General features: G+C 53.7%; 1 protein-coding gene across 1 annotated transcript; it reads left to right on the top strand.

Annotated features, from left to right (window-relative positions):
• The first annotated feature begins 3,402 nt into the window (after window positions 1–3,402).
• Window positions 3,403–23,117, top strand: UCK2 (uridine-cytidine kinase 2). The gene is made up of 7 exons (XM_065071864.1): window positions 3,403–3,724; window positions 13,242–13,401; window positions 14,276–14,372; window positions 15,227–15,369; window positions 19,805–19,902; window positions 21,880–21,928; window positions 22,700–23,117. Exons 1-7 carry the CDS (start codon window positions 3,626–3,628, stop codon window positions 22,837–22,839), a joined length of 786 nt encoding a protein of 261 aa, XP_064927936.1. The 5' UTR covers window positions 3,403–3,625; the 3' UTR covers window positions 22,840–23,117.
• The last annotated feature ends 563 nt before the right edge of the window (window positions 23,118–23,680 follow it).

Below are 23,680 nucleotides of genomic sequence, written 5' to 3'. Positions count from 1 at the left end.
CGCGGCGCTGGGAGAAGAACCGCGGGAAGGACGAGGGGCGGGGAAAACGCGAAAAGGCGCGGCTCTGATTGGCTGAGCGGGCTGTCAATGCTGCCCGGGCCGTGATGCCCACACGGGTCCCTCTGGGCTGCTCCGGGGCCGTTTCCAGGGGAAGGTGCACAAGGCGTTTGGTTTTGTTGAATATGCTCTTTGCAGTCACGATGGGTTTGGCTTGGAGCAGCCTTACTGGTTTCTAAAATTGTGCCCTGCGTTAATTTGCCAATGGCATGGGTGTCCTGTTAGCACATGGCAGCAGGAGGCCTTTTCTGGAACAAAATACTTGAAAATATGGTTGCCTGCCCCTTATTGGGTTTCATTGCTGGCCCATGCACTCCTCATACAAATCCTGAGCTCAGCAATTGAAAGGGCGGGAAGCCGGGAAATAAATGTCAAGTTACTGCAAGTGTAAAATATTTGTGGCTGGGATGAAAATAGGAAGAACACTAATGAGGGCAGCAAAATAATGGCAAGGATTTAGCATAGAGACTAATTGACTACTGTTGAGGCTCCCGCAGTTACACCTGGAGCGGCAGAACCAGGCCAAATCCGCAAGTTGTGATGGGGTGCAGAGACCTAGAGAGCAGAAACACAGAAAAGGAAAGAGGGCAGGTAGGGAAGCGCTGGTTTGCGCCTGTCGGTGGGTAACGGAGGAGTTTGCCATCAGTGGGAACTGATGCGCTGTGGGATTACACCTGCAGTGCTGAGTGAAAAATAAGGTAGAAAGCCCCACCATCACCCTTAAATTAAACACTCGGTTCAGAAAGACAGTGAAAAAGACGTGTTTCAGAGAAGGCAGCGCAAGTGATAAATGAGGGTGTGAGATTAGACAGCAAACATCCTCCAGAGCCTGGTGACGTTTGCATACAAGGAAACACGAAAGGCGTATGTGTGCAGTAGCCACGTGTCACTGAAAGTTGCAGCTGAGCACCCTCTGTGCCCTGTGGAAAGTCACGGTGCTGCCTCCAGGAACCAGGAGCTTCCTGCGAGATCAGAGCACAACTGAGAGCAGAACCTGGCCATGAGCAATGAGAGAGGGAGCGAGAGCCATCAGGGAGACCGGGATGAAATTAATGATGGATATTTCAATTTAGGGTGAGCAGCAGGAATATATTAACGGCTGCTGATATGGCAGGACCCACAATAATATTTTGTGTCCTGCTGTGTGCCACCTGATGCACTTGGCTGTGCTGTGTGCCATCCTCTGCCCTCTCTCCTTCTCTTTGGAGCTCCCTGGCTGCGAGATGTATCCATATCAATCAAGGCAATATCTGAAAACAGTTTCTCTTGTACCGCTATGGGAAATCATTCACACGGCATTGGTTATCGACACTTTCACAGAAAGTTGTGCGGCAGAAGGAGACGGTCAATGTCATGAACCTCTTCCCTCTCTGATGTCCGTGCTTCGAACTGGAGGCAGAGGTGACACGGGCTTTGTAATTTCATCCTGTCATTTTGAGTCACACCAGGATCCTTATCAGCAGGTTTTTTTTTTTCAGACAACAGAAGGCATATTACTGTCAATGGCATTTCCTTTTTAAAACAGCATTCTGTGCTTTGATCAACGTGTAAAGGACAGATGAAGAGTTGGGCGCAGTTTGATTTATCTAACAAGCTTGGCATATGAGAAAAAGGAAAGCGTTTGTGTAATACATAGCTCTGGACACACGAGTCAGGGGCCAGTGCAATCTACAAACATTCTGGCTACAGCAGAGGTAATATTTATGGAGGTAACCTCAAAAACAGATAGGAGAGAGACGTGTCCAAACTGATTTCACATACTGAAGTCTCTGCACTTAAACTGAACAAAAGATGAAGTTGCTTTGCACAGTATGTCAGTGACCGGTAGCTAGGAAGAAGAGTGCATATAATTCTCAAGCAAGTTTCGGGAAAAGATGCCATCTAAAACTAACTGGGATTTGATCTGCTTCTAGTTTACAGCCCTGGATGGATTTCGAAAGAGCTGTTAATCTGATCTTTGCAAGTTCTCCTTGTGTTCTGTGTAACTAAGCCTTGAGTATCCTTAGCTCGTACTTTACAAGGGCCCATCAAGAGGTGTTTGCTTATCCTTCCCTCTCCAGGTGTGTCTGCTCCTGCCGTGTGTCGGGCACCTGGCTGAGCGGGGACACGGTTGGAGGGGAACTGAGAGCGGTGGGCAGAGACGGGACACACCTTCCCAGGAGATCCGCTCTCACATCCTGCGGAATGAGGGCCGGGAAGCGGGACCCGTCCGGAAAAACATTTCCACACCTGTTTTGGTGTTTTGAAGTGGGAAGTTAAAACCCTTGCTGAAACTTACAGTGCTATGACCAGGGTCAGAAGGAACCTCAGGGCATCGCTTAGGCCATGGCCTGCCCCAGCGCAGGTTCAACTCCATTAAAAACTTCCTATGCAGGAGCTTGCCCTGTGCATTTTTTTAAATCCTCAGCAGTAAAGAGTCCTTACTCTCCCTAAACAACCTATTCCAGGACTTAACCATTCTCACATTTAGAAAACGTCCCTGAATATCTATCCTGGATTACTCTTGTTGCAATTTGAGCTGGCAACATTTTGTTCTAATCCCCATGGGTAAGAGAAATGTATTCCCTTCCTGTTTGTGGCAGCCTTTTATGTATTTGGGAATGGTTATCATGTGTCCCCATAGCCATCTCTTCCCCAGACTGAACACCATGGTTCCTGCGGTCCCTCTGCAAACCTGTTCCTCAGACCCCACCAGAGTTTCTCCATCATCCCTCACCTTTCTCAAAATGCAATACCCAAGGGCGCTGGGCCCCAGCAGAGGGTTACCACCGCATCCTGCCTACGTGTGCATGTCCCGGTGGAATATTTGCCTTTTTCATGGCCACACAGTGTTGACTCTTTGATCTGCTGTGCTCCCGGATCTGTATCTGTAGAAGGGCTGGTGTGGCAGCACGTTCCCGTCTTGCATTTTCGCAGGTGATTACTCCTACCTGGGTACAGCACTTGGCACCTGGCCGCATGGACTCACTCCCTGGATTTCGCTGAGCCTTTTTCCATTTCGTCAAGAGCATTTTGACTTGGAATCCTGGGCCTCCAGAGCGCACGCAGCTCCTCCCAGGCGGATCATGTTTGCCAAAGACATAAACATAATTTTTATTCTTGCCTTTGTGTCGTTAATAAACCCTCTAAGTGCTTGCAGGACCAGGGTGGCAGAAGGCAGAGTGGGGGACAAATAGTGGGGGACAAATAATGGGGGTCCTGCTGGGGTGGTCCCAGCACTGGCTGGAGGTGATGGTGGTTGGGCTGCAGTACTCAACGAGCAAAGGGGCAAAGCATCCCGCGGGGAGAGGCAGCCATGGCCACCGGCCGCATCGCCTTTGTGCGCGGGCGGGGGAGGGCGGCGGCGAGGCGGGGGCCCATGTGGCCGGCGTGCTGCGCCGTTCCGTTCCGTGCCCGCCCGCCGGCAGGCTGGGCCGGAGCATGTGCAGCTGCGGCAGGCACCTGGCAGGGAGCCGCAGCGCCGGGGATGTGAACCAGGCGGGGAGGAAAGGCCCTTGACTCATCAGATAAATCCAGCCCCGCACGGTAGAGCGAAGGCGGAGGAGGCGGCGGCAGCGAGCAGGGGAGGATGGCGGGGGACAGCGAGCAGAGGCTGGAGGAGCAGGGGCAGCCCAGCGGCAGCGAGCCCTTCCTCATCGGGGTCAGCGGCGGCACGGCCAGCGGCAAGGTGAGCGGGGGCGCCCGGGGGGAGCGGAGCGGAGCGGCGGCCACATGGCAGCGTGGCGGGGCCGGGCGGCCGCCGCGCCACGTGCGCTGCCCGGGAATCGGGGGAACCGGGGCTGGGCGAACCGGAACCGGGGTCGGGCGGGTTCTCTCCCTCGCTGCCCCAGCACCGCACGCTGCCGCCTGGGGGAGGACGAGCCGGCGGAGGGAGCAAGGCGCTGAGGCCTCTCCGCGGGCGGCGGCTGCGGGAGCTCCGGGGACACGTGGAGCGGGGGGAGCGCAGGCTTTATCCCCTTCCCGGCCGGGACCCGGGTCCCCTCCGCCGCTTCGCGGGGAGCAGGGCCAGGATGGAGCCGGCATCGCCCTGCAAAACCCTCCCGTGGCTTCAGCAAGCGCATCCCCTCCGCCACCACTGTCCCTTGCGGTGTCCCCAAGGGCTGCTCGCCCCGCGGCAGACCCGCAGTGTGCGTTGGGTGCGGCGCAATTATTTAATAACATTTATACATATTTTAATGATATCGGTCGTGCATGGCGGGGGAATGCCCTTTTCTGGCCAACTTTGGGGTAGCAGGGGTGGAAATTCTGCAGCGAATGCTGACTCACAGCAGCAGAACGACCTCCTGGCCGTGCCCGGGGGGGATGGTCCTTGGCAGCCGCCGGTGGGAGCGGGGCGGGGGGCGGCGGGGCCGGGGGAGCCGCTCCGGCCGCGGTGAATAATGCGGGTTTTCTCCGGGGGCCTCCTGCACCCGAACTGCAGCGAAATGCAACTCCACCAACCTTACGGCTTTTCTTTTTTTGCGCCTTTTTTTTCTTCAGTCATTTAATGCAGTGGCTTTTTTTTTTTTTGGTTTAACCAGCAGTAGGTTGCTTTCTCTCCTAATAGGTAAAGATAATTATTATTATTCTTTTTTCTTATTTAAGAGAAGTAAAACCAGATCCACACCTAATCAGCTCTCCTCTGCAGAGAAGCACAGACATTCTACCTACATTTTTAAGAGGCGTTCAGAGAGCATTAATAGATTTGGAAGTAGCAATACGGCTGAAATATTTCTTGCTAAGGAAACTGCATGTGGGCAGAAGACAGAGCCTTCTATCTCTGGGTTGATTCGTGTTTGGAGCAGGGCCTTTTTTCTCTTGAAGGATGGCATAACCCAACTGCTGTCCCTCGGCCCATGTTAACAATGTGTCTCTGTACCCTATTGATTCTTGGACCACTGTTGCTGCTGCAAGGGGGAAAAATCCAGATATAACAGGAGGGGTGGTGAGAGAGGATGCAATCTCCTCCACTGGGAACCAAAGCTGGATTGTTCCTGCAGTTCAGCTCCCAGTGACTCAAAGGCACTGGGCTTGTCTGCTCTGTGTTGCGTGGGTCTACCTCTCTGTAGCTGTCCCAATAACAGTGTGTCTGGCGCTGCTGAACTGTTATGTGTCTGAACATTGTGTTTCTGGCCCGCAAGGTAAAAGGAGCGATTACAGTACAATACACCACAGTTGTTCTCAACTTCAAAGTGAAAATGCTTAGTAGCAGCAGGCAGCCTTAGAAAAAAAGTAGGGAAATGGTCCTTTCTAGCAAGGGAGATGTAGTAACTGGCTTTTCCTGTCTCTCAGCTTTGATTTCCACCCCTCCAGTGACTGTTGGCTGCTAGAAACCTCTGTGCAGTGCTGCCCATGGAAGGGAATCCAGCAGACCAGTACAAAGTTTTTTGGGAAAAGGCTACAAGAAATTTGCTGGCAAAAAAAAGAAAAAGCTTGCTCAAGCAGAAGAAACAGGAAAAAAGGGCCTGGGGCTTGTGTATGCAGCCTCTCAAATGTGCATTTGATGCAGCTGCAAGGCTGGGGTGCACTGGGGCTGTCCCCGTCTGGCTAGGGACAGTGGCCTGTGCTTGGTGGTGCCGAGTGCCGCAGCACGCTCTGGGAGAGCAGTGGTGGGGATTGTGCGGTTTGCTCAGCCAAGGGCTTGTCTACAGCTAAAATCCATGCTGGCGTGCTGGCTCTGGGCGAAAACAAAATGCTCCTGAAGGGAAAGCAAAGCAAACACCTTTCCCACTGGGAAAGCGGCAAATCCATCCCACTCGCCTTCGCACCAGTTGAAGGTTGTTGTCATAACACATCCCTTTGGCAGCACAGCAGCCCAAAGATAACGGAGGGTGCTTGCCTTCCAAGAGCCCCCACAGCTCCTCCCACAGCTGCTTTTGTTGAGTCTAAGATGGGGGAAAAAGGCTCTGTGGTCCCTGCCCGTCCCTCTCGATGTACCAGCACAATCAGGCTGTGGAAGGAAGGGATCCTGTTTGGACCTTGCTGCAGCTTGTCGCGTGGTGCCCTGGGGAAGCTGGCATCCGCAGCGGCCAGCCTTCCCCGAAGAGCCAGGGGGAGGATTTGGCTGGTATTTCTTACAGGCAAATTCGTGAGAACTCAAACTCAAAGGCTGACTGCTGTTCCCTAGTGAGCAAGCGAGGCTTGTGCAACTTTTGGTACTCAAATAGGATGGAGAAGCCTGACTGCTCTCCCGTGTTTGGCTCTCAAAAGAAATCTGGACTGCGGTGGGTGCAAAGCCAGGGAGCTGCAGAGGTCCTGGGCCTGCTGCAATGCCGCAGCCTCTACAGGGACAGTGCCAGTCGCATGGTGGCTGGTTTGTGTCAGCTCAGCTGGGACAGGCTCTTCACAAAAGCTTGCTGGGAGGCAGCGTTTCTGCCACTGTCCTCCAAAATCCAAGCACTGTGTGGCCCAGGCAGAGCTTGCTGCCGTCTCCTGATGTGGAGGAGATGACATGGCATTAAGATCCCCTCCTGTGCCAAAGCTGGAGAGAACTGCAACCGCTTCATTTCCTCGGAGGGATTCCCAAGGCTGGTTGTAGCATTTTCTTTCAACCTATATGCTTTCAAGTGTTCTGCTAAAGCTCTTTGTTTCCTTCTTATACCCACGGTCTTTGTGCTAACAGCTTCTTCCCTCCCTCTTGCAAGAGATTCTTCACTACCAAGGACTGCAGCGTGCAAGACAGGCGGCCAGACTGGAGGAAAGTTCAACAAACTGGCTACGGGGATGAGCTTGGAAGTGCTGGGACACCTCCTTGTTCAGCTTAGCTCCTGGAACCCTGCAGCTCTGCCAGCAGGACTGCTGCGGCTTGCTCCTGGCAGCAGTGGAAGCATCTGGTGCTGGGGTGGTTGCAGGGGTGGGGAGAGCTCTTCAAACTTAGGCTGAAGCATTAATTGCTTGTCCCCACATGCTGCAAAGCGAGGTTCTGTTTGCTACTTTCCAACAGGAGGTTGTAGAAAAAGACAGAATTACAAAGGGCTGAATGCTTTTGTTGGGTGCCTGGTCCTCAGACTGGTGAGAGCTGCACATGGGTGTCACTGTGGCTCAGTGGCTATGCCGTTTAGATCTTGAGCTAGCACATAGAGCTGCAAATGTCTCTTTGAACATGCAGCCTGAGAATTTCCAGACTGCAGAGCACAAAGATTGCAGCGTGTGTTCACCCAGGTGTATTTTGCACTGTTAATCCATTAGGCACTTCTGCTTTAAACACAAAAAACACTGAGGCTGAGCTGGCTGCCTAGTAGAGAAGGCTGGTGTCATCCAGCCAGGGTGAGACAGCCAGCGTGTTGGTCCCCAGGGAAGCAGTGTCCTACAGTGCATCTCACCATGGGGTGGTTCCCTTTCCACGTGGGGCTTCTTGGATGACAGAGCTCAGTCCCCTACACTAGCAAGCGCTATGGTCCCACACAGCATCCTGGGGGTCATTGCCACCATGTCAGCACCTGGATGCCAGGCAAAGAAGCTCAGGGTGAGCCATGGGAGGGGGACTATCAGGGATTGCAGCAGTGCTGTGTTGGTTCAGCGCCCTTTCCTGGTGATGTTCATTCCATGGCTGGCAGGAGCTCTGAATCACAAGGTCTGACTCGTTAAATGCTGGTGTCAATGTGTGCTGGAGACTCGTCAAACTTTCTAGTAGAACATTATTTTGTGCCAGCCCCTGATCAGACTGATACACATGACGTTTTGACAGGTCAGCCCTTTCCTGTTGCTGATTGAATATGTGTGTGTTCGTTATGGAGCCTGCTTACCGTAGTCCTGCAGGCTCAGCCAGCTTCAGGCCATAGAGTTTACAGCAGGGGCTAGAGAAAAATATCCTGTGTCTAAAACCAGTGGATTGGGAGGGATTGTGTTAGCGGGGTTGTTTTCCTCCCCATGCATAATCTGTGCTCAGATCCTCTGTGCGTGCCTGTTTATGCTCCAGCCCAGGACTGCTGATCACACGCGCGGTGTCCCAGGGTGAGTGAACACAAACCTGGCTGTCCCAGCCCCGGATGGGTTAGCCTGTGTCTCGACAAGGGAAAGGCAGGAATGGTGAACCTGCCTGGGAAAGCTCCGGGTGGAGGACCAGGCTTTTGGTACGAGAATAGCAAGTTTCCAGTCCCAGTGCTGTCATATGGATGCGCTCCATTAGGAATGGAAAAGGTTGCAAGGGTCATGAAATTTCTCTCTGCTGTTGCAGGCAGATGTTTAATAGATGCTCTGGGACCCTTCCTAATTTGGTATCTGTTCTGTGTGTCACCCCAGTCCACCAGCCACTTCTTAATATTCTATAATTAACCTTACAAGAGAAGACCAAAAGATGAGCTGGAGAGGATGACAGCATTGCCATGACTCTTGATTTCAAGGATCCAATGGGTAAAAGTCCCCTATGATGCATGCGAAGGGCACCATGCTACAGGGGGCATCAGAGAAATGCAACTATTGCAGTGGTCCCTGTTGTGATCTTCAGGAAAATCCTGCTAGGTCCTCAAACTGGAGACTGTTTTATCCACGAATGTGCGATGAAGACACCCTGGCCAGGCTCCTGTGGATGTGAAGCCACTGACAGCCCCTGCCAAGCCTGTTTGCATCCAGATCCTACAGGAAGGAGGTTGTGTCAGTGGTGTCCACAGAGTTATAGCCTCTAGCCCAGGATAGGTCCTACAAGCCAGGACAGAAGTTAATTTACTGCCCTCTCTGCCACAGTGAACCTGGGGCTGAAAGCATCAGCTGTGTCCTGCCTGGTACCTTCACGCAGTAGTAACTGCAGCACTGTTCTTCAGCTTCCTCTCTAATTCCCATCTGAAGTCATAATGTACTGGCTGATCAGAGCTACCCAAGAGGGATTGTGGGATAATCTGTGTAATAATATTGGGGAATTAGTCAACTCCTGAAGAATATCTGAGCAGCTGGTTATAGGCCACGAGTGAATATGAATTAAATATGTAATGTAATTAATATATTTCAAATAAATGTCAGGAGTAGGGGTCCAAAAATCTGTCGGAGTTTCTTCCCTTGCGCACCACCTCTTTCCTTTTGGGAAAATATGCTGAAGTTCTTCACCAGGTGCCCTCTGCATTTTCCTCTGCCGGCAGAATAAAGCTGTACTTCTTCCTTAAACACTGATTATTTGTGTGCCTGGTTCAGAGGAGGGATCCTGCAAGGGGAGCTGCAGCCGCTTCTGTGCAGGATTAACATCTCGGAGCTCTCTCCTCGCTCTGCGGTGTGTGGATACCTCCCTCCCAACCATCTGTGTGTGGTGTGGGTTGGTTTGCAATTAGGAAACAGCTTTCTTGGGGAGCAGCTCCAGCACAAAGCCTGGGGGAGTGCAGCTCAGTGGGTGGCAGCCAGTTTGCTCCAACCTGGGGCTGAGTTCCCCTCACTGTGGTGTGTGTGGCAAGTCTGGAACAATGGCAGAGGATCCAGGGTTCCCTACCTACACAATTGGGAAGTCCTGCGTTGGTTTAGTGTGGATAATATGGGAAAGGTCTGCTTGGCAACTGTGGAGGCTCAGAGGCTGCTGTGTCCTGTCTATATTTAGTTTTAAACAAGTTCCGAAGGAGGGGAATTATTTTGCTTGAGAAAGCATCCTGTTGTTGGGAGTGCACTGCAGCTGAATCGCCATCAGCGTTTGCTTTGGGTCATGGTGAGGTATGCACAGACAATATAGATCTGGGGAAGGGGCTGAACAGAGGCAAGGAGCCCTGCCATATATATTATCTTCCTGCAGATGAGGTATGTCATACAGGGCAGAGCTAGGGATGGGGCTCAAATCGCAGAATTTCTGTGTTGGGATTTATCTACAGCATCGCATCATCATCTTCAAGTCATCTTCCATGTGCCTCTGCAGCCCTGGGTTTCTCAGAGAAGAAACAACTGTTATCTACTTTATAAGAAGTAGTTAGGAGTGGGAAAAAGAAGGAATCTGAGCCCAGGGTGTCACTTCATGTCAGTGCCGAATGCCTGTGTGAGCACCACACATCCCCTGGGTTACTGTGCATCCAGGATGGTTGCACCCTGGCACAGTACTTCACAATCATAGTCTTGGTCTTTCTGGGCATCTGCAGGTCTCCCAAGAGCCTAACCACTGTAATTTCCAGTTATTAGTGTATTTTTCTGATTAACATCGGTCACATGTACGTGTGCTGGTTTGGGAGAAGGGGGTTTAAGCGGGGTACATGAGTCATTCATTTGGAGGGACGACTCCTGGGGCTGGGAGTTTCTGTTCCTGCTGCTCAAGGAAATTTGTAACCTTTGTGTTTCTGGTTTTTCTTCCTCTTTAACATAGGTTATTTATCCACCAAGGGGAAAAACTGCCTGCCCAGCCGTAGGAGGTATTCAGGCTGGCATCGGGGAATGCCCCCTATGAACCGTTCTTGTTTCCATCACAAATGATTGTGAGGAAAGGAAGAAACTTTCTTCACTTAGACCTCACTGAGGTTTGCTGCCCCACTAAAGCAAGCTGAGTGCAGCCCTCGGGATGATGGGACATGCCATGTCCCCTGCTGTCCCTACGTCCCGCAGCGCTCATGCAGGTGTCACCTGTGAGCAGTGTCCTGGCCCATTCATTCTGCGGGACCAAGATGACACATGTGCTTCTTCCTTGCCGCTCAGGCAGTGCAGTGCACTGGACCTGAGCTCTGTCCTGAGAGGAGAATGTCCTTGTGATTATCTTTCTCCATCGCTTCTGATATCTCTCTAAAGCCCACCAGAGAAAAGGGCAGGTTCTGTAACATCTGCCTGGATGCTTTTGTGTGGGGCACTGACCATGCCAGAGCATTGGGTGGTAAATTCATTCAGGATACCCTCTGATCCTTGTCCTGGTCCCCTGTGGGAGGATGTATGTGTGAGCCAGAATTTATTCCAGTCTCTAGCTGCTGAGGGCTACTTTCTCCACCATATGATATCTTGAGCTGTGGGGTATGGAACAGAAGGGGGATTTTCAGAACTGATGAGGGCTCTTTTCCCTACTTTTCCAGCATGGGTAGACCAGAGATTAGAGCACATAAGGCAGAAGAAAGACTGGATGGAACTCTATGATGCCCTAAAATTATTTTATTACCCATCCACATGCTGAGGTCCAAGGGGAGAGTGTGAGTGCAACTGTGTGTTGCTTTTGCTGATCCAAAGCCCCCTGGGCTGTGGAAGCAGTTTCTGGTGCAGATCTTTATGGGGCCTGCTGACCCACAGGCTGGGAATCTGTGCTGGAAGGTGGTTTATTCCAAATTGCAAAAGTCCTGGGAAATTTGATATCCTTGGCAGCTGTGGCCAAGGCTGAACCCTGCTGTGCTGCATCTCCTTGCTGCACAGGAGAGAGAGCAAGGGAGGAAAAGTGAATGAGAGGTGCTGCGCATGCCCTGTTTTCGTGAAACCTATGGGATGCAACAGGACAAGCAACAGGGCTGACACAGGCTGGAGAAGGATGTGGGGAGTGGGAAAACAGAGGAAATGGAGATTGGGCTCTGGCTTTGTGTCTGTGTGTGCCGAAGGGCGAGTGACTGGCACCGACTTGCAGTGCTTTGTTCTGGGTGGCAGCAGCTTTCTGCAGGGCAGGGATGCTGACGAAGCACAATTTGCCAGCTGCGATAGGCAGCAGAAGAAGGTGGGATGCTCAGAGAGACCCCATTCCTGACCCAAACTCCAAATTTGTGCCCAAGGATGGCTGTCGGGCAGCCCGAGCCGGTTGGTTCTGCAGCAGTGCTGTGTGGGGAGGCTCTCGGCTGGGCTGGGGCTGACTCACAGCACCGCGGTCACAGCCAAGTCAGGTCAGCCTGGCCTGGAGGGGAAGAGAACGTCTCTGGGGACAGGAATGCCGTCAAATCTTCCAGCTTCTGAGGCAAACAGCCTTGCCCTCTGGCTGCTGGGGTGAGCTCCTCTGCCAGGCGTGCCTTCTCCTCCCTGTTCCCTCGCACCACCACTGTCTTCATCTCTGCATCTGGAGGTTGCCAGGCAGGTAGGGAGCAGATGGTTGAGCCAGCAGGAAGGTGGGAGCATGGAAAGAGCCACAGGCAGGCTGGGACAAGCAAACCTCTCTCTGCAGAGCAGAGCGCTCAGTTGAGGGAGTATTTGTGGTAACCGAGGCCAGGAGAGGCTCAGCTGTGGATCTGCAGCCAGCACAATTTGCAGGAGTCGAAGCAGCTCATTTTGGCGCCAGGAGCATCTGCTTCACCCCGAACGGAGGATGCCGCGAGGCAGGAGCGGGGCTGACGTGTAGGGTTCCGCAGACAGCAGAGCACTCCCCCGCCAGCCTGACCTTGGCTTCGGCTGGCTGGGGCTGGCGTGCCAGCTGCTGGTTAGTGATGCACTTAACACCGCTTTGTTGTGCAGTGGCCAAGGACTCGTATGGCTAAGGAGAAGGGACTGAGGCAAGCTTTGGGATTTGTCCCCCAGGCTGAGCTGTGATTCATGTCGCTATGGTGGGGTCTGGTGTGACCCTCAGCCACGGTGCTTGCTGCGGTGCCGGCAGTGACTCGGTGAGGTGCTGGTCCCTGTGCCAGCAGTGCTCATGGGGACCTTGCACCAGCAGCTGGAGCCACGTGGCTCCGCAGCTGCTGGCTTCGCAGTGCCCTTATCCTCACTGTGACAAGAGGCTCCAGGATATGAGGGTGCTGCTCCTTCCAGCTGTGGCGGAGAACCCTGATAAAGTCCCCACGCTCTCTTCATGGTGTATTTTCATCCTGGGCTGTGTTTAGGGTTAGAAAACAGCCTGGTTCTCCCTCTCTGAGGACTCTCTCAGTCCCTGCCCATGCTATGGTGTGGTTTTTGGGCTGGACCAGGGCTGGGGGAAGCAAGGCACTGAGGCTGCCTCCCAGGGAGGAGGCTCAGCCCTGGTGCCATGAACAGCTCAGCTCCCCGGGGAGCTGCTGGGCAGGTTGGGGCTGGCCGAGGGGGCCTGGGGCTGTGGCTGAACCCAGGCAAGAGCAACTGGTTTCCTGCTGCAGTTTGTGCCCAGAACAGGAGCTGTGGGCAGGCGACAGGGATGGAGGAGAGTGAGGCAGAGAGCAAGCTTGGTACTGCTTTCACATTGAAGGGCTCCATGGTGATGCCTCTGGAGCACTTTTCCTTCGGTGGCTTTGGCTGTGCCTTTGAGGGGACCATGAACTCTCGGCTGGAGGTCCAGCAAGAAGTGCCCCGTGCACCTAGGAATGGCTGCTACCCGGACACATCCTCCCTGTGTGCCTCAGATGTCACATACCGCTGACCTGTCTCTTCTGCTGTTCCTTTCGCAGTCCTCAGTGTGTTCCAAGATCGTCCAGCTGCTGGGGCAGAATGAGGTAGACTACCGCCAGAAGCAGGTGGTGATCGTGAGCCAAGACAGCTTCTACCGGGTCCTCACCTCGGAGCAGAAATCCAAAGCGCTCAAAGGCCAGTTCAATTTTGACCACCCAGGTGAATGCAGAATGGCACCGGGGCTCTGCCACACAGTGGGGGGTGAGGGCTGGAGAGGGACCCCCAGTTCCACCAGCAAAGAGCTGTGGGTGGCTTAGTTAAGCTCTTGTGGAGCTGGGTGCCTCCCTGGCAGGGGGCCAGGGGCTGCCTGTGTCCCCTGCAGTACAACCTCTGTCTCTCTTGGGAAAGAAACTTCCTCTGGGGTGGTGTTTGTGATGAGAAAGGGCAGGTTGAACCCTCAAACTCCGTAAGACGCTCCTCTTCTCCCCGCAAAAACATCCCCCAGTTTGAAAATCTTTTTGGTGCAGCTGGGTCGGGGCCAGAGAGCTCTGGCCTGGCACAGCCTCCAGGAGCCAGCAGCTCCATGTCCCCCCTTCAAGGCGGGAACCATCTTGTGAGGCTGCTTTGCAAACCCCTCCACTGAGGGGGCTTCATCCTGTTGCTACAACAGGGGCCTTTTGAACCATCTCTGGGCTTGCTGGGGAAATTCCAGAGCTGCTGTCCCTTCATCCCCGTGAGAACAATGGCCAGAGGCAGCGAGCCCTGAGCAAACAGAGCCTTGTCTGTCCAGCAGCTTGAGACTGAAATGCTGCTCCAGTCTCTCCAAGGGCTGGAGCCCAGGAGGAGATACTTTCCTGAGCACAGGCTGTCAGCACCACTCTACAAGGGTGGTATAGATGTCTGCAGGCCAGATCTGGGGGTTCCAGGAACATTGGGCCTTGCTACATCCACGGGGACATACAGGGCTTTCCTCCCGAGTCTGTGCGTCTGTCCCCAGCACAGGGTGCCAGCAGCTCTGGCTTGGCTAAGCTCAGCATCTGGTGGGTGGGAGAGGTCGCAAAGCTGCCTCGGGTAATGTTTCCTCTCTCCTCAGATGCCTTTGACAACGAGCTGATCGTGAAAACGCTCAAAGAGATCACGGAAGGGAAGACGGTCCAGATTCCCGTCTATGACTTTGTCTCTCACTCCAGGTCTAACAGTTGCCCCTGCCTTGCTGAGCCTCTGTTAATGTCCTGTGGTGCTGCACGCAGCCCTGACAGCCCAGACCCTCTGCCCCACCGCTCCTGCCCACTCTGAGCCACCTAACGTGCCATCTGAAAGTGTCAATGCTGACTGCTCCAAACCCCTTGGTTAGGGAATCCAGGGCAGATACCAGGCACGGCTTGGAAAGCTGTGCAGCCGTGCAGTTACACCCAGCAACAGGCAGATGTCAGTGGAGGGGGGGTTATGGCTCCCTCTTTCCTTCCCCCATCCACGGTTCTTCTTCCCATAAACTCTGTGTCTGCAGCTTTAACAAGTGTTCCAGTCCCAAACAGCCTGGCACTGCCAGGAAAGGAGGAGGACGACAGTTCTTGCTCCTGTAACTCTTCCCTTGCATGTGTTCAGCTGTTCTTGCATGCCTGTGTTGGTCATGGATGCTGTGACCCTGCTCTGTTTCATTGTGGTGTCAGGGGAGTGCTGCGGCTTCCCAGGGGAGCAGAGCTGGCCCTCGCAGGTCCCACAGGTCAAGCCCCATGTGTGGTCTTTCTGGGATTTATGGCTTGACACATAACCCTTGCAAGCAGCAGCTGGCCGAGGTGGGGGGAGAAGGGCTTGTCTGCTTCCTGCTCTGCTGTTTGTCCTTCTGGGAAGCGTATGTATGCCTTGGATTCCCTTCACCACAGTGGGGTAGGTGTGCCCACTCCTCAGTCACCCCCCTGGTGCAGCAGTTATGTCCCAGGGCTGGAGCAGTGCCTAGGAGCACGGCTGTTTCCCAACCCCCCCAGCCTCTCTTGGCTTGTTTCCCCCTTCACCAGCATATTTTGACTCTCCTTCCCTCTGCCAGGAAAGAGGAGACGGTGACCGTTTACCCCGCCGACGTGGTGCTCTTCGAAGGCATCCTGGCTTTCTACAGCCAGGAGGTGCGGGATCTCTTCCGCATGAAGCTCTTCGTGGACACAGATGCAGACACCCGGCTGTCCCGCAGAGGTGAGGCCTAAACATGCCTTGTGCAGCAGGGACAGAAGTGTCACTTAACTGATCTGGGCAGCTGGTCGCAGAGGCAGGTGACGGTGACCAGAGCAGAATGGGAGCTGGTGCAAAGCTGTGCTGCTGCTAGCAATGAGCCAGGGAGCTTTTCCTCCCGGTGCAGAGCATCACACAGGGCAGCTTATGTCAGTGGAAAGCACCCTGCTTTATGTTTCTTAGGATTCAGTGGGGGCTTTGCTGCCTTGTCTACGATTCCTCCTTTGATGCATGCGACAGTGTGACTGCTGAGTGTGCTGTGTCCTCGCGTGGCCCAGTGACACCAGCCCTGTGCCATCAGCTGAACGGCAGCAGGGGAGGGTGCAATGGGTAAGGGAAAACATGGTGACAGTTTCAGTCAGAAGGCAGCGCCTGGTGGATCTGCTCAGCACCTGGGGGGTGGGTGTGCTCTGAGGGTGACATTTGGGTGTGAGGGCATCTATTGGGGATGATGCAGACAGGGAGTCTGGTTGTACATCTTGGTCTGTGCAAGCACAGCCAGCACAGCATGAAGCCTCTTTGTGGTATTTGGCACAAATTTGGCCCTGGAAATGTGAATATCCCTCTCTAGGACTCCTCCTGTTCAGCTGGCCTGGCTGTGGATTGCCAGCTGCCATAGGAGGGACTCTGCAGGGTCTGCATGGCTTGAGGTGCCTTTCATTTCCAAGCAGCTTTTAGGAGTGGTGTCACTGATGTAGCACCTGAGTGTCCTGGATGGCTAAGAAAGCATTTGCAGACTCTTGGGGCAGAATTCAGTTGTGTCTGAACTGTCCCAACCCCTGCCTGTCTCTGACAGCCTCCACGGGGTGTCCAGGGATGCAGAAGATGACTTGGAGGAGAGGTCCTGCCCAGACCTCTGTGCCATGATGAAAGGAGCTTGTCTCAGTGTGTCAATACGCACAGGAGTGTTCCACTCTGCAATGGAACTGGTCTTGCCCGCCCTCCACTGCTGGGATGTCATCAGTGCTGATTAAAAGCTCCTTTTTACGCATCCTTCTTGACCCTGCCCGCTGCTCTTGCATGACTCATCTAGGGAGGTGACAGCAGAGTCACTGCAGGGAGACGCATTAGCAGGTCACAGATGCGCATTTGCTAGATCCTGCAATGTGAGCCTTATCCCTTAAGCAGACTGTACTGTGCAGGAACTTGAGTTCACACCCAGACTGGGGTTAACACACCTTTTTGGCAGTGCCCCTTATCAGCTCTCTGAAGGCACGGCATTGCCTTATGCATTTGCAGTGCCAGATGACCATGTGTGCATCCCAATCATACTCTGGCGTGTGTGCTTCAGTAATTTGGATTTGGTACAGAAGTGTGAGCTTCAGAACTGGTTGAGATCCTGTTGACTAAGAACTGAGATCATCCAGCTGCTGACCACAATTCAGAGCTAAACCTTGTTGTGCTGCAGCTGTTGGACGGGGTCCTGAGCCACATGGGCCCAGGCCATTCTTGGGGTATTTCCTCCACCCACCATCAATCACTAAAGCCTTGCAAAGTGACAGCTAGACTGGTTGAGGTGCCGGTGTCTCCTAGTTAGGGCAACTCATCACCCTCCTGATAGGGACCTGACTCCTTAAGTTGTACCAGGGAAGGTTTAGTTTGGATATTAGGAAAAAATTTCTTCCCGGAAAGGGCTGTCGGGCACTGGAACAGGTTGCCCAGGGCAGTGGTGGAGTCACCATCCCTGGAGGGGTTGAACAGACATGCAGGGACCTGTTTTTAGGGACATGGTTTAGTGCCAGTGTTGGGTTAATGGTTGGACTCAATCTTGAGTGTCTCTTCCAACCAAAACTATTCTGTGATTTGGCAGACTCCTGGCCTGCCATCAGCAGTTGGTAAGGACCACTGCAGCAGCAAGTCTGTTTACTCTATGTCTCCCTGGCATTTCTGGGAAAGGAGAGCCTGTGTGTGAGGTGCTGAAGGTATAGTTATGTCCCTGGAATATAGCTGGAGGCAGCTTGTAGCCAAAGTCAGGATCTTGCAGTGTGACATGGCTTGAGTGATCTTGCTCTCCCAGAAGTCCTGAAGAGTTGCAGCAATGGCCTTTTCAGCTGGGCAGCAGTGGGAGATGAGGTTCCTGGAAATGTAGCTGACAGCTCTGTTAATCAGTAGCACTGGGGTTCGGTACGTGCAACTCACACTGTCCTCATTGCCGCACCTCTCCCAAAAAAAACACTGCTCCCAGAGCACAAGGGACAAGGTCTGTCCAGTGCCTCCAGCAGCCTGATCCGTGTGATTCTGGCTGAGGTTGCTCACTAGTCGGTCATAGAATCATAGAATAGAATCATAGAATGCTAGGGATTGGAAGGGACCTCGAAAGATCATCTGGTCCAATCCCCCTGCTGGAGCAGGTCCAATCCCCCGGTCGGACCAGCTTCTGCAGAACAGTGACTAGGTCAGGTGCCATGTGCATGTTTCAGGCCTGATTTGAGTGATGTCTGCCTGCTGGGTCTGGATGGGTGTCGGTCTGTCCTCGGGACACTTGCCTGACCTGTAAGTAGAGGGTGATACCTCCAGATAGGGTGCGTGGTCTTAGCCTGGGTTGCTGGGATGTAGTACAAGGCATTAAGTGCTTGACTTGGTTTTGGGTGTGGGGTGATTGCCCTGTGAGCAAGCAGGAGAGTTTTGCCCCATCAGGGCCAGTCCTCCAGCCTGGGCACTCGCCATGTGTGTCTTGCAGGCTTCCCACACGCCATCCCAGGCCGGGTGTGCTGTAAATACACCCTTGCTGTAGAGCAGCCAACAAACAGGGTGTGGGACCTGGGAAACAAAAGTCTCTCTGTGTCCCCTTTTTAAAATTTTCCTTGCCTGTTTTTTCTGTATTGTTTGGGCTGGGTCTTGCTCCCACTCTCTGGAGAAGGCATGGAGCTGGCTAGAGGAGGCTGGGCTGGGCGAGCCATTCCTGGAGCAGGCAGGGAGCTGGCACGCATCCTGCTGCCAGCTCTTTTCTTCCCCCATCACCTCCCCTGCATGGAGCTGCAAAAGGGCACGTGGTGAAGCTGCTGGTCGAGGGCAAGAGTCACTGGGACAGTGCCAAACCATTGCTGGGAGAACCGTGCGGTCCCCTCCCGGCAAGCACATGGGCATCGTCTGGCAGTGCTGTGGATCGGCTCTGCTTGGCACATGGAGAAGGCTCGCTCTGAGCCCGCTGCCAGGCACTGGTGTGCTGCAGAGAAGCCAGCCAGCCCCCTGGGGAGAGCCGAGAGCCATCTGCTTGGCCATGGGGCTGTTCTTGGCTCTTAGCCGGGTATCGCATTCCTGCTGGACTGGGGCATTTGTCCACACTGAAGTGGCTTCAGAGCGGAGATGGCAACGACCCAAATACCTCGTGCAAATAGGGTGTGAGGCTCGAACGGCAGAACAAGGAGGAGGCTGGCTTGTTCTCCCGGCTTCCTCCTGAGCTGGTTTCCTCCAAGCACCCCTGGTTGTGGGAGCCTATACCACCTGCCTGTCCCACTCAGCTGAAGACAGCACAAGAATCACAGAACAGTTTGCGTTGGAAAGGACCTTCAAAGCTCCCCCAGTGCCACCCCTGCCATGAGCAGGGACATCTTCACCAGCTCAGGTTGCTCAGAGCCCCGTCCAGCCTGGCCTGGGATGTCTCCAGGGCTGGTTCATCCACCACCTCTCTGGGCAACCTGGGCCAGTGTTTCACCACCCTTAGTGTAAAAAATGTCTTCCTCCTGTCCAGCCTGAATCTCCCCTCCTTTGTTTTAAAGCCATTACCTCTTGTCCTGTTGCAACAGGGCCTGCTAAAATGTCTGTCCCCATTTTTGCTATTGGCTCTTTTAATGTGCAGAAAAGCCACAACAAGGTGTCCCTGGAACCTTTTCCAGGCTGAAGCCTGACAGAGCTGGGCAGGTGGGTGAGTTTTACTCTCGTCACCTCTGCAGACCTGACTTAAACTGCACCTTAATATGTGTATGGGTGAACCCTGCTGCTTTATGCAGGGACAGGAGTTGGACTCTGATCCTTGTGGGTCCCTTCCAACTAAGGGCATTCTATGATTCTATGATTTTTCTGTTCTTTGGGCACCTCTGCACTGGGATGACTGGGAGAATATGCCATCCTTGGGGCAAGGCAGAGTGACAGGAGGGACACAAGGGCTGACGCTGGGAACAGTCAGGACTGAGGTGGCACTGATTACAGCTTGCAGAGCTGAGGAGGGAGGGAGGCCAAGAAAAGCCCTTGGTCTGGTCAGCCAGCCCTTGGCTACTGGGAAAGTGGATTAAAAGCATGTAGCTGGGCTGGGGTGTGCTCATACATGTGGGCAGCAACTTCCAGGAACAGAGACCTCAGGGAAAATACCCAGTGGCTGGCCAAAGCCTGTACTGAAGTGAAGGAGGATGGAATGATTAATGTCTCGGCTCCTGACTGTGCTTTGACATCTTCCCCGCAGTGCTACGAGACATCAGCGAGCGAGGGAGGGACCTCGAGCAAATCTTATCTCAGTACATCACCTTTGTCAAGCCTGCCTTCGAGGAGTTCTGTTTGCCAGTAAGTAAGGGGAGTGACACCCACAGGAGTCTGCCAAAAATGTCCCATACCCTTCCCAGTTCCTCAGGCAGGAGCCTTTTGTGCCCCAGAGCTCAGGTCAGCCTTGCCCTGCCTTGCTCCCTCCATGCGGGCACTGCCAAAATGGGGATCTAGGGCAAGATGGAGAGTATTTATACAGCCACTGCCTTCCTGGTGAGATCACCCTCCCCAATGGGAAGGCTGACACAGCAAGATAAACCCCTCCCTGCACAGGGTCTGACAAACCAACACCAGGCAGCTCAGCAGACACCAGCCTGGGAGGGAAGATCCTTGGCTGCATCTAGCCAGGGAAGGGGAGATCCCTGTCCCCAGGTGGTGTCCCCTGTGTCTGCCTCCTGTTTTGGGCTGTCCTGCCTGCCCTGTTCACCCTGCTGCTCCTGGCTTCTTGCTGGCTGCATGCTTGGGAAAGCAGAGGAGCTTCTTCCTTTGCTCTGTGCTGTGGCATGTGGCCTTTTGGGTCACACCTCCTGGCTGGTGAAGTCAAAATGTGGAGCACACAGGGTTGCAAGGTCTGCCTGGGGAAAGGAAAGATTTTGGGAGCCAAGGCATGACTCCCTAGCAGGCAGGGTCTCTGCATGCTGCTGCAGTCCTGCAGAACTTGCAGGTGAAATACCGCGTTTGCAGGACATCAAACATCTCTCCTGGTCCTCGTGGAGAGGAGCCTGCTCCTTGGTTCTCAAGGCTTTTCAAGCAAATATGAGGAATTTCTTCTTATTCTGGAAGAACTGAGCCAGGAGAGTCCACTTTGGGAACTGCTGGCCAGCAGCACAGGCAGGAGTTGAACTTGTTTCCAGTCTCAGGCCCTGGCCACAGAAACATCTCTGTGCCTGCCGGTGTGGCCAGCTCTGCCCCTTCCCGTAGGAGGAGCTGATATTTTTCTGTGCTGCAAGATAATTTTTCTGGCTTGTGGGCAGCACACTTTTCCCTGTCTCACTCAGATGTGGCTGTGGGAACCAAGGTCCAATTCCACTCTAATCCCAGAAAGGTCCAGCTTGGTACCTCCCCTCCTTGCAAGTCCCCAGCAAGGTAAATCCACAGCTTTACAAAGCAGTGGATGCTGCATCAGTCTCTTCTGTTGAAGAGTCTGCAGGAGGATGAAATATAAAACAAGAAGGGTGGAAAACAACTGCTTTGTCCCTACGCACTGGCTTTGCAGTGGTCTGCTCCCACTTCCAAGCTGGTGGTGGGCTCAGCTGCAAAGCAATTGCATTTGGATGTTGAACAGGCTCAGCACCCACTGTTGCTGTTACTCGACTCCTAAACCAGCTCTGGGCCAGCTGGTTCAGCAATGGCCCGGCATGTCCTGGTGATTTTTGATATAGCTGGAAGCACCTGGAGGTGTCAGATGATGCCCTTTGCCCAGCGGGCTCCGTGTTTACCATGGTAGACCTTGGCTGTCAGGACGTAAAACTGGAGTGAACTGTAAAAGCTGACACAAAATACATGGGAGGAAACTGAGACTGGCACCTGCAGGTGAAAATAGGTCAAACTGATGTCCCAAATCAGAGGTTTTCTGCAAACAGTGCTGGTAGAAAATTGTCCCCCCATCCCAAGCAGATCAGTGGCTGTGCCCCACATGTCCGCACGGCCCTTGCTCTGGTACCGAGCCTGGCTTGATTCAGCAGGGAGGTTGTTCCCAAAAGCATCAGCTGCTGGAGTCTTGCAATCATGAGGCTTTTAAATTTCAGATTTTGTTAAGATGCCTCTTACTGGAATCTGTATGAGCTTGTTAAAATGGAGTCAAGGTGCAAAGTGTGGCCCTTGAAACGCAGAGCAGAAAACAAGAGCACCCGAAGTGTATTATCACCAATGTCCTACCTCCCAGTGGGTGTGGGTTTGGCAAGGGGAGGGGAAGGACCTGCCCCAGGAAGCAGGGACAGTGCCCCAGCCTGGTTTCCCTCCACTTTCCCTGTAACGCAGTGCTTTCTCTCCTCTCAGACCAAGAAGTATGCCGACGTGATCATTCCCAGGGGAGCAGATAATGAAGGTGAGTGGAACCAGACCTTGTCATTATGTGCTGGCAGCCAGCTTTGTGCTGTTGCAGCAGAGTTAGGTAGGAGGTAGCAGGACCTGCCACGGAGGTGACTCAGGCCACTGCCACCCAAGAGAATGTTATTCCCACACGAGCTGAGATGAGCCTCTCCCCTTTCCTCCCGCCTGGAGCATTAGTGAGTGGGAGTTTGTGCTCCTCTGAACAAGCCTGGGAGCCCATCTATGTGAAGTGCCTCCAGGCAAACACCCGCTTCGACCCACACAAAGGGAAATGTGCTTCTCCAAGGCCAGATGTGCAGCTGGGACAAACACCTGTCTGGAATCAGCCTGACCATACTGGCTTGAGTGCTGGGCTCAGAGGGATGAAGTGCCAGTGGGGCAGCTCCTGCAGCTCCCCACCATGTGAGAGGAGGGGATAGGAGCAGTGGAGACAGCTGGGGGGTCATCATCTCTCGCTTCCCTCTAGTTTCTTTACCTAGGGGAGGTTTAGATTAGGTATTAGGAAAAAACTTCTTCACAGAAAGGGCTGTCGGGCATTGGAACAGGCTGCCCAGGGCAGTGGTGGAGTCACCATCCCTGGAGAGGTTTAAAAGATGCATAGATGAGGTTCTTAGGGACACGGTTTAGTGCCTGAGCTGTGTTAATGGTTGGACTAGATGATCTTGAGCGTCTCTTCCAAGCAAAAAGATTCTATGATTCTATTGTACTCGCAACGATCCTAATGCAATCTCTCTCCCCTTGTGTTTCCCTCCCTTTTCGCTCACAGTGGCCATAAACCTGATAGTGCAGCACATCCAGGACATTCTTAACGGAGGACTCAGCAAACGCCAGAGCAATGGCTACCTGAACGGCTACACTCCTCCCCGCCAGCGGCAGCCCTCAGAGTCCAGCAGCCGGCCTCACTGACCCCGGGCGGCAGGCATGAGGCTGGGGACGGAGGGCACTCGGGGCCCTGCCACTGCCCCTCTGTACATACTGTCCGTTCATTCCCCCCTTATCTATTTAAGAAACCAGACGGAGACGAATGCCTTTAATTTTTGTATGTTGGAAATGCCGAAATGAGAAGCAGCCGGCTGCTTGGGAGCCTGGACCGCCCACAGCTCCTGGCCTTGCTCAATAACTCCTCCAGCACAGAACCGGCTATAAATCTCTATAAATATAGAATTGCTCTATTTTTGTGTAAATGCAGAATAACGTAAAATTACTTGCCATAAGGTATCTGCCAGGCTTGGTGTTGCTGGGAGGGGGCTGGGAAGAGGGTCTGAGGAGATGGGGTTGTCAGGATCCTCAGCTCAAAGGCGGAAAGGAAAGAAGAAATTTAACATCTGCTTTAGTGTTATATCCTGGTGGTCTCCATCCCAGGGTAGGTTTTCGGGCTCTGGTGGAGGTGGCAGCTTGACTGACATGGATTTTGTGACTGGGCTGGTGTTGCCTCTTCCTAGCATTGCTGTTCATGTCCGAGCAGCCTGGTTTTGGCTGTCCGGCACCGCGCAATGCCCCTGGGAGTTGGGAGAGCGCTGTGTAACACCTCCCCCGCCTGCCTCTGCACCTCCAGGTCCCAGTCCCTCAACAGCATCGCTTTCTGTGTCTGACACCCCCCCACAGGTGTGGGTCTGCAGTCGCACCCTCCAGCAAGGCCCTGGGAGGTGATCATATAAACATGGCACTGTGTGTCTTTAGCAGTCTCACTGCCTGGCTTGGGTGGGGACAGCACGTGGGTACCTTCAGCCCCTGTGGAGCTTGGTGG

The sequence above is a fragment of the Columba livia genome, chromosome 8 (assembly GCF_036013475.1).
Source record: "Columba livia isolate bColLiv1 breed racing homer chromosome 8, bColLiv1.pat.W.v2, whole genome shotgun sequence".
Taxonomy (NCBI): domain Eukaryota; kingdom Metazoa; phylum Chordata; class Aves; order Columbiformes; family Columbidae; genus Columba; species Columba livia.
Note: the sequence above shows the minus strand (reverse complement) of the source record. Positions and strands in the feature narration are given on the sequence as shown.